The 13,184-nt window shown below is 33.9% G+C and overlaps 1 protein-coding gene across 1 annotated transcript; it reads left to right on the forward strand.

The window, feature by feature from the left end:
- The first annotated feature begins 134 nt into the window (after positions 1-134).
- On the forward strand, positions 135-11,692 carry LOC126824840 (uncharacterized). The gene is made up of 7 exons (XM_050554234.2): positions 135-323; positions 1,785-1,977; positions 2,467-2,657; positions 2,931-3,069; positions 8,593-8,750; positions 9,140-9,250; positions 10,004-11,692. The coding sequence occupies exons 1-7, from the start codon at positions 303-305 to the stop codon at positions 10,553-10,555; spliced, it is 1,365 nt and encodes a 454-aa protein (XP_050410191.1). The 5' UTR covers positions 135-302; the 3' UTR covers positions 10,556-11,692.
- Positions 11,693-13,184: the final 1,492 nt, after the last annotated feature.

The raw sequence follows: 13,184 nt of genomic DNA on the forward strand, positions 1-13,184 counted from the left end.
TTGTATAATAATGTCCATGGTTTTTGGCCAAGGAATGGCATCTGTGGAGAAAAAGATTAACAGTCTGAACCCTGGTTATGAGGAGAGATAACAAGAGTTATTTCTCTTAGACCGCAAAATATCTGTACAATTATCGCCACCTAGCGGACTTCACGGTATGCAAGAAGTGTGACGTCACTAAACCTGCTACCGTAATTTTCATGACGTGAACACAAAGATATACGGAGGGAAATTAAATTATCAACAATAACACACCAAGAATAAACAAATTGTGAAAGATATCACAGAAAGTTGCTCTTGACATGAATTCTTTTGCGTTTGCGGTAAGAATAGATTATATATGTAGACCTTCCAACATGCTATCATTTCATTCGTCTCCATTTTCCCTTGAGTTCTACTGTTTTCTACAAATATTTATAAACTGTCTCAAGCAAGTTGAGTACGGTACTCGGTAGGCCTACTCGTAGCCTACTTTTCTAACAGAAACTGTCTGCTCATCACTGTATATTTTTTTTTAGCCTACCTGTACAATAATATGTAGCATGTGCGTGTAGATTTTGTACTTTTATTGCATGGTTTTAAACATTAATTGCATGATGATGATAAATATTAATGTTTTCTAATTCTTATCTGGCCGTAGGGTTCATTTGATTATACCACTACCACTAGCTGCCACTAGTACCATATTATAATATGTCATTTAGTGCCCGCATCATTTCGAACTCCCAAAAATATGTCTTCGACGTTTTGGACTCAGGCAGGTGACATTTCGGTAGGTAACGTTTCGGACTCTGGGAATAAGTTGAAAAGAAATTTGAACACACTGACAAATTAATTTATAATCAGCCAAAACAATCAAAGCTAATTAATCGATAATCCTGATGTTATTGTAGTGAGTGCAAAGAAACCTTAAGGTTCTTTGGTGGAGGAGTAAAAACATAATTTGTCAATCATTGATAATGGCGGCTTTGTGTTGATTGATTGTAATTATTCCGTTTCACGTAAAAGACAATTAGGCTTTCACAATTATAAAAACATTAGCAGTGATTGGTCAATCAAGCTCGTTTATTGTTTGATAAAAGAAGTCAACAAAGTATTACTAAATTTACTCAAATTTTCAACAATAATTTATTGTCAAGTTCAGTATTAACCGATGAAACAAAATAGAACAAGCAGTGTTAATCTTTTATTAGAGATCAATTAAATAAAACAAAAGACAACTATCAGCTTCACATAAACGAAAAAAAAAAAAAACAACTGTTACTACAAATGTAGGTTACTATATCACACAAATATTCAAGTCTTTTATTTTTAAACATTTGAGTCCGAAACCGAGTTTGAAATATTGTGAGACCGAGTCCAAAAAGTTGTCTTGAAAGTAACTCTGAACCATTGTCAAACTGAGTCCGAAAAGGTTGCATGTGTTGAGTCAGAAATGGCACTGTAGACCGAAATGTGGTGGTACCGTTCATTTCACATAAAAAAGGGTATTTCTTTTAGTAAGGCGGGGTTCCTTTTGAGTTGTAAATATGGTCTACCTAGCTTGTTGCAAAACTGTGTTTTATAAGCAGTGAAATTAAAGGTGAAATACTTAGTTGTTACAAATAAAGCAGGTAAAGTTCTTGAGACTGAAGAACACAAAAGACAATCATCTAAAACCAAGACAGGTACAGGTACTTGTATATGGTTATTGACAACTTTTTTCGGTGATGAAATGATGATATGTGTTGATTAATAAGTCTAGTTAACCACAGTCAGTGTAAGCCTACCTATTTATTTTTCAGGCTCACCCTAGCGTACGAATTAAAGGAACAGAGAATATATTTAATCCAACACCATGTGAATCCACATCTTGTACATACAAACCTCCACATCTGCACTGTCCATTTTGTGTGAGAACTGAAGTTTATCAAGATCCAGTTATCCTAAAGGCTCATTTTCGAGTAAAACATGTTGATAAGGGCATTGAATTTGCAGGTACGATTATAAGCATAAATTGAATTACATGTAAAGTAATCTGTTAAAATTAAACAGACAAGAAATTCATCTGCAGAACTAGGTAGGTGGGTTGAACGGCAACGCGGATAGAAAATGAATGAAATGTCGGTTGTCCATCAGAATCTATCAGTGTCAACATTTTCTTACATGTCGGTGCAGGTGGGTCAAAATTTTATCCGCAGGTTATTCGTTTCGACGCAAGGGTTGAAATTTTACGAAGGTCTATTACACAGAGCAGAGTGGTTATAAAATTTTGAAAAAGTGTTATCGCATTGAAAATGGTAGAAATTTTTAAAACTGCTAATCATAATTATGACCACAATATTTCCAAATTGCTCTTCAGTTTACAGGATTTAATGTAAATTCTTTTTGGCAAACAAATAGTTTAATTTCTTGCCTTCGCAAGCAGTTGAAGACTAGACTAGAAACAAGCATATTATGATTTTATGGGTTGTTATTTACTTTCAGGCTTAAAAGTATTACGATGTTGTGATCACTGTGATATTATTGGTGTCATCAAAGGTGAGAAGAAATTCAAGGGAGCTCACTGGCATTGTTATAAATGTAAAAATGGTTTTAATAGGAGAGATGAGGCAATTAAACATTATAAAACCCACTTTAGAAATCCACAAACTACCTTTCAAATACAAATTACTCAGGTAACTAATCTTTAAGTATTAATTTTTGTATGAAGCTAATTGAAGTGCCTTAGTAGTACTGTTGTTTCTGAAATGTTTTCTGTGCAAGACTGTTATTCGGTACAGACAGGTGCAGTGGGAATGAATTAATTGATGCAGGCAGATGCTTTTGTCATTCAATAAGTTAATCAATAAATTCTAGATTTTTAAAGTTTGACTCCTGGTGTGTATTTTTAACATTTACTCATTTCAAAAGGGTATTTTAAAATATAAAATGATTGCATTTGGTTACAGGATTTGAATCAATCTATTGCTCAGTATAATAATGAAAACCAAGATGCAGCAAATCAACTAGTCTTAGAGAATAATTCTATTCATCCAGCTTTGACTCAGGCTGTTGCCTGTATAGCTTCACCTTTAAATACAGAATCAGGTAAATAGTCTAGTAGATTTACCATTATAATCAGTTTGTTAAAGGTGGCCCATCAAAGATGTGGGTGTATATATTAAAACATGGTTTGTGATCTAGATGGAAAATAGTGAAGAATTCCTAGGAGTTGCAACAGTAGAACTTACCTGCCAATTTTAGTTACGATAAATACTAACTAATAGTAATTCACCCAGTACCTGGACATGTAGGGTGTTGTATCAGAGAATGTAAAAGCTGTTTCACAACCAGAAGTTGATTAAACTGTTACTGTCTGTGTCTGAGCCGTGCACTTTTTGAATTGGAAATTTGAATGTACTCCAAAAGTCATTTTCCTGAAGCAATGGCCCAGAATTCCCTCTCTAGTCATTGCTGTAGTGGAAACCAAAAGTTGGGTTTTTAACAGAGTCTGTAGGGGGAAATCTCGGAAATCTGCACTCAAAATGGAATTTGAAATCTCACACAGAAAAAAGACAGAAAAGCTGATATTTGCTGATATTAAACAAAAACTCAAAACAAATTTTGTAATTATCCAGGTATTTTATCTTTTTATTCATTAAAATCGAAATTATTGTCGATATCATATGGTTTTATTACTATTTTAGTATCAAGCTACTTTCATTTCATCATTTTGGAATCATAAATTTATTCGAAACGAAAACCTGTCTTCCATTTATCCCTATGTACAATTACTTTGTAGTTGAATTCAGTATTGTAATGTATATCTATATGTCTTAAAAAAGCTTTAGTCATTTTATAAAAGTAAAAATCATTTCATTCACTTCTTTTTTTTACTGTCGGATTTGTGACAAGTGTTTATCCACTTTAACCATGTGACATCACAAATATGCTGTGGTCTTGTGAATCCAGCCCTTATTATCGTAGAAACAGATAAATCATGGCTGCAACCAACAGCCGAGAAAAATGACTTTTGTCTGCTTAAAAGGTGAAACGAGCCCACAAGTTGTAATATTCTGTTATTTAATTCGGTAAATCACTTTGAAGAATAACTAGTCATTGAACATTAAAAGTCATTCACAGTTCAATATTTCTTATCATTGGTTTAAAATGATCAGTTTTGTAATAAAATAGCATGGAATATGGTCAACTCCCAAGTCTCAAACAGGAAAATAATGGAATTCAAAATACTTAAAATGGAATTTGGCATTTTCTGAAAGGGAAAATCATCACCCCCAAGCCATCACCCCTATCGCCCAATCAAATCTGTCTCCTCTTCCATTGTTGGAAGTCGGAGTTGGATTCTATCCAGTTTGTTGAAACCACTGTTAGGTGGCCCGACATCAGTTTTTACATTTCAGCTGTTTTTGATAGTCTTGTTTGTCACACAATTCATTTTTCTGCAATATTCTATTTTGAGTTGTTTAATAGCTGATAGTGATAGTGATAATACATTAATTGTGTTGTGGTGTAATGTAGCTGTGATTGCCATTATAAATTTTTATGTTAACATATTTAGAGCTCTGGTGTTAATTGATTTTTTACACTTGAATTGATTGGTTGTTTACCTAACTGTCAACCAGTCATAAATTGGGATACTAATTATTCGTCTGGACAGCAGTGTTTAAGTGGAATTAGATCTAATCAAACAAAACACTACTACAAGGAGAATATCCAAAAGTCTACAGTAAACCATTCTAAAACTTGTTTTCCAAAATAAAATGTTCTCAAATAAAAAAAAATGTTACTTTGTTACATCGATTATGTTGTTCATAACCATGTCTGTGTTATCACATTATAGACAAAACCAATCTGATATTCAGTTGGGGGTTTACTGTTGTTATGTAACAAGAGAGGGAGCATTTTTATTTATGGGAATATTTTATTGTAAAATCAACTCTAAAATTTAAGTAACCAAAGATAACACTAAGTTCAGTGGTATGGGTTTTAGAATTGTTTTTTGCTCTGTTTAGGAGTAAATTGGAATTTCTAATTTAAAAAGTAGATGGCTCAGACAGTAGTTTTGATTGATATACCAATGATGTTTCTATTGATCTACACTTTTAATATCCTTACTCATCTGAATTAAATAGTGATAATAACATATTTACTGAGGTATATCAATACAGTTTATGTAAAAGTGTATTAAAGATACATTGTCCCGAAAGTATTTATCAGGTAGTTATTTCCAATAAAAGTATGGCAAATTTGGTATCTATGTAAAGTATAGACACCCAGTCTTACTAGAAAAATACTGGATTACCCAAAAAATACCAATGGGGCAAGCAGTGGGCAAAAATGTCAAGGTATCACTAACTGGCAACCTGACTGTTGTCTGCCAGCTTATTGTGTACCAGCTTGACTGTGGGAGCGGTTGTTATTTCTTGATCAAATGGTTAGGCAGGTTTGGGAACATTGAGTATGAGGGGTGTCAGCGTACAAAAGACTCTGCAATTAAACAACAGAAAAAAATATTGACAGAAAATAATAGTGAATTTACTTAGGACTCAATATGTATGGTAAATGGTCATTAAGTAATGAAAAATATATTCTGAAAAATGGACCCTCCCTCACTGAAGTGAGGAGACAGTAATGACTTCTAACATGGACCTTATAATACAAAACGAACGATGAAAACGGGTGATTATAGCTAATTAGCAAAGACATTGAGTAATATCGCTATTCGCTTCTCTCGTGTTTTCTCGCACGGCAGACATTTAGCGATATTGCTTCTCGTAACCAGTCCATGTATTATAAGGTCCATGCTTCTAACAACAGTTTATTTATAGCTTGTGGGATCTCACCGCAAGTATAAAGTTTTGAGAGGGATTTGAAGCAAATTTTTGATAGATTAATTAGTTTGATTATGTTTTTAGTCCAAATATGTCATCAAAACACACAGTTTCCGTATCTTTAATGGAAGATTGTAGTTAGTTTTATGGTACATTAAGTATGATAAACAGTTTGGTACATAAATATGACAAAAAGTTATATACAAGTAGATTGTATAATGAATAGTGTGGTACATTACCTAAGTATGATAAACAGTCTGGTACATTAAGAATAATATACAGTGCGATACATTAAGTATAAGTATAATAAACAGTCTGGTTTATTAAGTATAAGTATAATAAACAGTCTGGTTTATTAAGTATAATAAACAGTCTGGTTCATTAAGTATAATAAACAGTCTGGTACATTAAGTATAATAAACAGTCTGGTACATTAAGTATAATAAACAGTTTAGTTCATGAAGTATAATAAGGAGTACATCCTTTTTATACGTCCACATTCATAATGTGAACGTATTATGCCGTCGCCCCTGTCTGTGTGTGTGTGTGTGTGTGTGTGTGTGTGTGTGTGTGTGTCTGTGGTTCGCCTACAGGGCGCAATTCTTCATGGATTTTCTTCAAACTTGGTATACTTATTCCTTATACCCCAAGGAAGATCCCTATTGTTTTTGGTGCATGCCCGACCCCCCGGGGCAGAGCCACGCCCATTTCTAGTATTTGTTTGTTTGTCGTCTACAGGCCACATTTCTTAACTAATAATCTTGAAACTTTGCATACACATTCTTTGTACCCTAAGGAACATCCCTATCGTTTGGGGTGCATGCCCAACCCCCAGGGGCAGAGCCACGCCCATTTTCTTTTCGTGTGTCTTTGTGTCGCCTACAGGGCGCAAATCTTACTGGATTTTCTTCAAACTTGGTATACTTATTCCTTATACCCCAAGGAAGATCCCTATTGTTTTTGGTGCATGCCCGACCCCCAGGGGCAGAGCCACGCCCATTTCTAGTATTTGTTTGTTTGTCGTCTACAGGCCACATTTCTTAACTTATAATCTTGCATACACATTCTTTGTACCCTAAGGAACATCCCTATCGTTTGGGGTACATGCCCAACCCCCAGGGGCAGAGCCACGCCCATTTCCCATTTTCTTTTCGTGTGTCTTTGTGTCGCCTACAGGGCGCAATTCTTACTGGATTTTCTTCAAACTTGGTATACTTATTCCTTATACCCCAAGGAAGATCCCTATTGTTTTTGGTGCATGCCCGACCCCCAGGGGCAGAGCCACGCCCATTTCTAGTATTTGTTTGTTTGTCGTCTACAGGCCACATTTCTTAACTTATAATCTTGCATACACATTCTTTGTACCCTAAGGAACATCCCTATCGTTTGGGGTACATGCCCAACCCCCAGGGGCAGAGCCACACTTTATATACTTATTCTTTGTACCCTAAGGAACATTCCTATCATTTGGAACATCCTTATCATTTGGAGTAGGCCCTACATGCCCAACCCCCAGGGGCAGAGCCATGCCAATTTTCTTTTTGTGTGTCGCCTACAGGCCACAATTCTAAATCGATCATCTTGAAACTTAAAATACATATTCCTTATACCCTGAGGTTGGTCCCTTTTCTTTTGGGTGCATGCCCGATTTTGGGGAGATAACTCCATTTAACAATGTCAAACTCCATTTAACAATGTCAAACTGACGTGATATGCTTTAAATAGTTGTCACCCATGTAACATTCGGGTTTTTGTGAGTGGTTTCTGAGAGCCTTTGTTCAACTTATTTTTCAGAACGCTTTGTAAGTGTTAGAAGTATTTATACCGGTTATTTGTTGACGTTTCAAACCACCGTTTTCTCCCCCTTTCCTCCCACTGCTAAAGACCTTTTGGTACTGCAATGACAATGTCTCTCTCTCTCTCTCTCTCTCTCTCACACTAAATAAATTATAAATTCATGTAACTGCAAGTACATGTGCGTTTTCAGGATGTACATTTTTAAAAAGTCTTATGTTTGGGTGTCATTCGTTATTATAATTTAGTACCAAATTTATTATTAATAATTTGTCTTTTAAGAATATTAAGTACTTTTGTCAGATTGGGATTTAATTTCAGACTTCGGTTTCACTTGGTTCGGAGGAGATAACTCCGTCTAACAATGTCAAACTGGCGTGATATGCTTTAAAGAGTTGTCTCCCATGTAAAATTCGGCGTGATATGCTTTAACGTCGTGTAGTGCACATTTCTTAATGGATCGTCTTTAAACTTGGGTTATGTATTCCTTATAGCCTCAGGATAACTGCTTAGCCGACTCCCAGGTCGCAATTCTTAATGAAGCCGCTCGGTACTTGGCATATGTATTCCTTATTGCCTTAGGGAGTCCACTATTGATTTTGGTGAATGTCTCAACCCCCAGGAGCAGAGTCACGCCCACTTTTTGCCTTTGGAATGTGAAAGGCACAATTCTGAATGCATTATCTTGGTATACTTATTAATAAGTTATACTCTAAGGACAGGAACTATTGATGTTGATGCACGACCCTCAACGCTAAACAAACCAAAAGCCTAGCCTTCTTGACAAAGTACCTTGTCAATCAAAGCAGAATTGGAATGTGGACGTATATTGTAGCGTTAGCGTTATGTTTTTAGAATTACATTATGAAAATTTAATTATGTTGTGTTGTAAATATTGACTAATTTATGTAAGGTCTCGAATTGTAAATCTAATGCTTTGTTATAATGAGAAATAGTTTATGTTTTAATTAATTTTATTTTATAGTTATCTCGAATGGTAAATCTAATGATGGTGCTCTACATGTAACTATAGCAGCTAATGAAACTGTTGAAAGTGGAGATGGACAGACAATTATGATAATACGAGAAGAACAACTCAATTCTGAAGATAGTTCTTATTCAACACATCTAGTCCATTGTGAGGTTAGTCTAATATTTTCATACGCTTTGTCTTCGGTGGAAGTGTAAATTTAATAAAGCTATTTCACACACTTCATGTTAGCTGAAGCTCTCTACAGTTTTAAGAGAGAGTTATTGCTCCTTTAGTTCCCCAGGAATTGTAGGTTTATACTGTGAATTAAATGATATTATACTAAAACATTTCAGTACATGTTATGCAATGATCACCAATATGTATGCCATCGTTGCTTTGTTACCAGTGGTAAAAGTTTTGAATTAGCTACCAAGAGTTTTTTAATGGTTTGATCTGATTAATGAAACAGAACTGGGCTTATCTATATGTTTTTATAATAAATGCTAAAAAATATCAAATATAAATAATCTAAAATTTATCTATTAAATATTTTTTATAGGAAGGGCAAGAAAATAAAAGCGAACATTATCAGGCTTTAGAAAACAGATGTCAACAATTAGAACAAGAAAAATCACAACTTAGAAATGAAAATGAAGAATTAAAACTTCATGTATGTGTTTACAAATTATATTCATTGTTTCACAAAATCTTAGAATTTCCCAGAAAAGCATGGAATTGAAAATTGTGCTTGAAAAACTCTTCTGATGGCTCTTATTTCGTTTGTTGTTGACCGCAGTAATCCAATCATTTAGGAACTTGTCCCAAATTCAATTGTTCGCAAGTATCAAACGTTTGTTGTATTCTTCTGTTCTATTAAGTGTTACTTCACTTGAATTAGTTCCATACTCACCCTACCGTAAGACAAGTTATTACGTAGACTTTAGCAACCAAATTTAAGATGCCTATATTAAGTACCTGAAGTATTGAGAAAAGGGCTTATTTTTTTGTTGATGTGAATTTACAGGCTTCTCAATTTAGTTTTTCTTTTTAAATAAAATCCCCCCCCCCCCCTTTAGCAAATGTCTGTTTTAGCATGACTTTTTAGTACATTTGTAACCCCCCCACCAAAAAAAAATGTCATTGTAACCTATATTGATAGATATAAATAAGATAATAAAGACATACTTTTCCCAGTTGAATCACAAAACACTAAGGCAGCCATCTTTTCTATATATGTGTGCTTTCTGTGAAAAGTATGAGTGACAATTGAATAACCTTTTTTTACTTACACTTTTAACTAAGAGTTTAATTTGGAATCCATAATCTTGTTAGTCTGCTATTTGCTTCAAATATCAGTCAGTGGGCCTGTGTTTTGTTGCCAGGCAACGAATGTTTATAACCAAAATTATTCTATTTTTTTTAGATACAGCTTTTGAACGATGAATTAAAAACTTATCAGTCAAGAGATAAAGAAAAAATAAATCAAATAGCTAATTCAACAGACACTACCATGCAATCACTCATTCAAGAATTAAATAGTCAACACAAAGATGCTTTAACACAACAATTTGGACAATTAAAACAAGAGTTCTTTAAAATCATTTCTTCCAAATTAACATCGACAGTCGCTCAAATTCTCACCTCAACTCACTCAGAGACATTCACTGGTACGACAAACAAAATTGTTGAAGTTACGTCTGAGGATTTAGTGAATTCAGAATCCCAGACATTAGAAATAGTGGAAGTTGACACTGGCAGTGATAATGAAAGAGTGGAAAATGCCGAAATTTTAGCAAACAATTCCATACCACTTCAGGTATCAGAGGACGGGTCTCAGTTAATTATGTGTGTTAAACATTTAAACGTTGCAGAAAATAAAGTGTGTAGTGAGAATTTAGTTACAGACGTTGTTAATGTAAAATTAGAACCTGTTGATAGCACAGAACCTCCAGAAAAAAGACAAAAAACAGATTAATAGCTAAAGACCATATCTTGTATTGCTTATAAAAGACCCATTATCATTTGTAGTTCGGTTCTTATCACATTTCATCACACTTAACTACAAACTTAGTTTATTATTACCGTCTTATATGCAGTACTTTAAAGCTTGCTTATTTTGAATCTAGGGTTTTTCAGGAAGACATATTATGTCAAAATTTTATGTGGGCATTAAATGATACAAGTGTCATTCTGTTTTTCTGTTCATCCTTCAAGGCACATTTTGTTCTCACTCGAAATCTTTAGTTTGCCTTTAGTTATCACCAATGTTTTGAAATTTAATCCATCATAATAACTTTCATTTAATCCATCATAATAACTTTCATTTAGAATTATAATCTTTTTTAATTGTGAGAAATCTGAATTTAGATACCCCATTCAGGTTCCAGTTGTCTGAAGGCAGTTTTATGAATAACTTCAAATTTGTTTTAGTGGAAAATATTATATTGATTTCCCTAGATTCAAAATCTGTAAAATGTCTGGATTCTTATTTTGGACGATCAAACTTGCCATCTGTTTATATTTTGATTGAATTAATAACAAGTTTGATTATACCATATTTGCATTGTTCATTCAAGAGTTACTGCCCTTTTTCATAAATAGCTTTTGACTCTTGATATTTAATTTAAAAATCTATTAAAATTCCAGTGTCGTGAAGTCACAAAATATGGGTAGCGATAGTATCTTTTTTCTTGTTTTTATTTCTATTTATTGTTTTTCGTTATATTTTTGTTCAGTGTTATATAGAATATGATTATCTTGCAATATATGATTAATATTGATAGGTTTACAAATTTGGTATCTCCTGTCTTGGTTCACATGTATCTATTATAGAATAAACAATAAAATACATTTATTTAAAAAGATTATTTTGGAAAGCTGCATGTGTATACGCAAAAAACAATGAAAGCATCCGATGACCTGAAGCCATCCTGATTCCAATGGTTTAGCCTATTTATTTCATTAGAATCAAAGAAAAACAATTTGCTTGCTATTCAGTCTATGAGTTACATGACTTATAACTGCAACATTTTGTCAGAAATTGAAAACCCTCTTTAATAAAATAGATGAAGTTATCACAGCTTTATATACATGGAACAGCGAATGGAAAATAAATGTTCAGTTTTTATACGCCCACATTTTCATTTGGACGTATATTGTCGTCTCCCCTATCCGTCTGTCCACAATTTGTTTGTGGACACTCAACAGGTCACAATTTTTATCGGTTCCTTTCGATATTGGAATATTTTGGACCGTAACTTCATGGATTATAGCCCCTGATTGTACGAGAAAAATCATGTTTTTAGCTTGTGGACACTCTAGAGGTCACAATTTTTATCCGATTTTGATGAAACTTGAAATGTATGTTTATAACCCAAAGATCTCAATTCCGTTCGATATTCACACATATTGGACTTTAACTTCATGGATTATGGGCCCTGATTGCACAAAAAAATCATGTTTTTAGATTATGGTCCACTAAGAGGTCACAATTTTTATCTGATAAAACCAGCGGTTGCCAGGCAAGATACGCCCACATTTTGCTATAGATGGATAGGGAACAAGATAAAAAAAAAATGTGATTTTTCGTACAATCAGGGGCCATAATACAGGAAGTTATGGTTTGGAATGCACGAATATCAAAAGGACTGAGATATTTCGGATATAATTAAAGATATATTTTAAGTTTCATCAAAATCGGATAAAAATTCACTAGAGGATCCACAACCTTGGTAATACATACTTTTACACTATTTGCGTACAAGAAGCGGCCAGTTGGTGCAGCATTTTAGGTCAGATTTTCACAAAATTCGAACTCGAGCTTCATTGATGTGAAACAGTTATATATTTCGAACAATCAGGGGCCATAATCCAGGAAGTTACATTCAGATATGCACGATTATCAAAAGGAACCAAGATATTTGAGATATGAACATAACTTTAAAGTTTCATCAAAATCGGATCAAAATTGTGGCCTCTAGAGGGTCCACAACCTTGATATACCATATATTTACACTATTTGCGTAGGAGGGACAATTTCAAACTCAACTGTCATTAGGATGTAACGGTGATATATTCATACGTTTTTATATGCCCACATTGAAATGTGGTCGTATATTGTCTCGCCCACAATCGCTTGTGGAGGCTAAAGTTAATACCCGATTGACTTTAAATTTATACACAGTGTTTAAGGTCATGAGACAAAGAAGCCTATTGATTTGCAGGAATTTCCGATAATTACAGCCCTTGATCACTTTAAAAAATCTTGTGCTAGAGGTCACAATTTTGATCTGATTTTGATAAAACTTAAAATGTGTTTATATCCCAAAGATCTCAGTTCGTTTTAATATTCGTGCATATCAGACTGTAGTTTCCTGGATTATGGCCCCTGATTGTATGAAAAAATAACCATTTTAACTAGTGGACCCTCTAGAGGTCACAATTTTTATCCAATTTCATAAAATTCATTTAAATATATCACTGTTACACCCTAATGATGGTTGAGTTCGAATTTCGGAAAATCGAAACAAAACTGCTCGCTCCTTTTACGCAAATAGTGTAAAAGTATGTAATAGCAAGGTAACTATGAATTTAAATTTTAAAAA

Source organism: Patella vulgata, chromosome 6 (genome assembly GCF_932274485.2).
Source record: "Patella vulgata chromosome 6, xgPatVulg1.2, whole genome shotgun sequence".
Classification (NCBI taxonomy): domain Eukaryota; kingdom Metazoa; phylum Mollusca; class Gastropoda; family Patellidae; genus Patella; species Patella vulgata.

Excerpts from the sequence above, each read along its gene's own strand:
- LOC126824840 (XM_050554234.2), top strand. The coding sequence starts at position 303 with ATGAATTCTTTTGCGTTTGCG. Across the intron at positions 1,978-2,466 it reads TAAGGGCATTGAATTTGCAG|GCTTAAAAGTATTACGATGT; the intron begins GTACGATTATAA and ends ATTTACTTTCAG. Across the intron at positions 2,658-2,930 it reads TTCAAATACAAATTACTCAG|GATTTGAATCAATCTATTGC; the intron begins GTAACTAATCTT and ends ATTTGGTTACAG.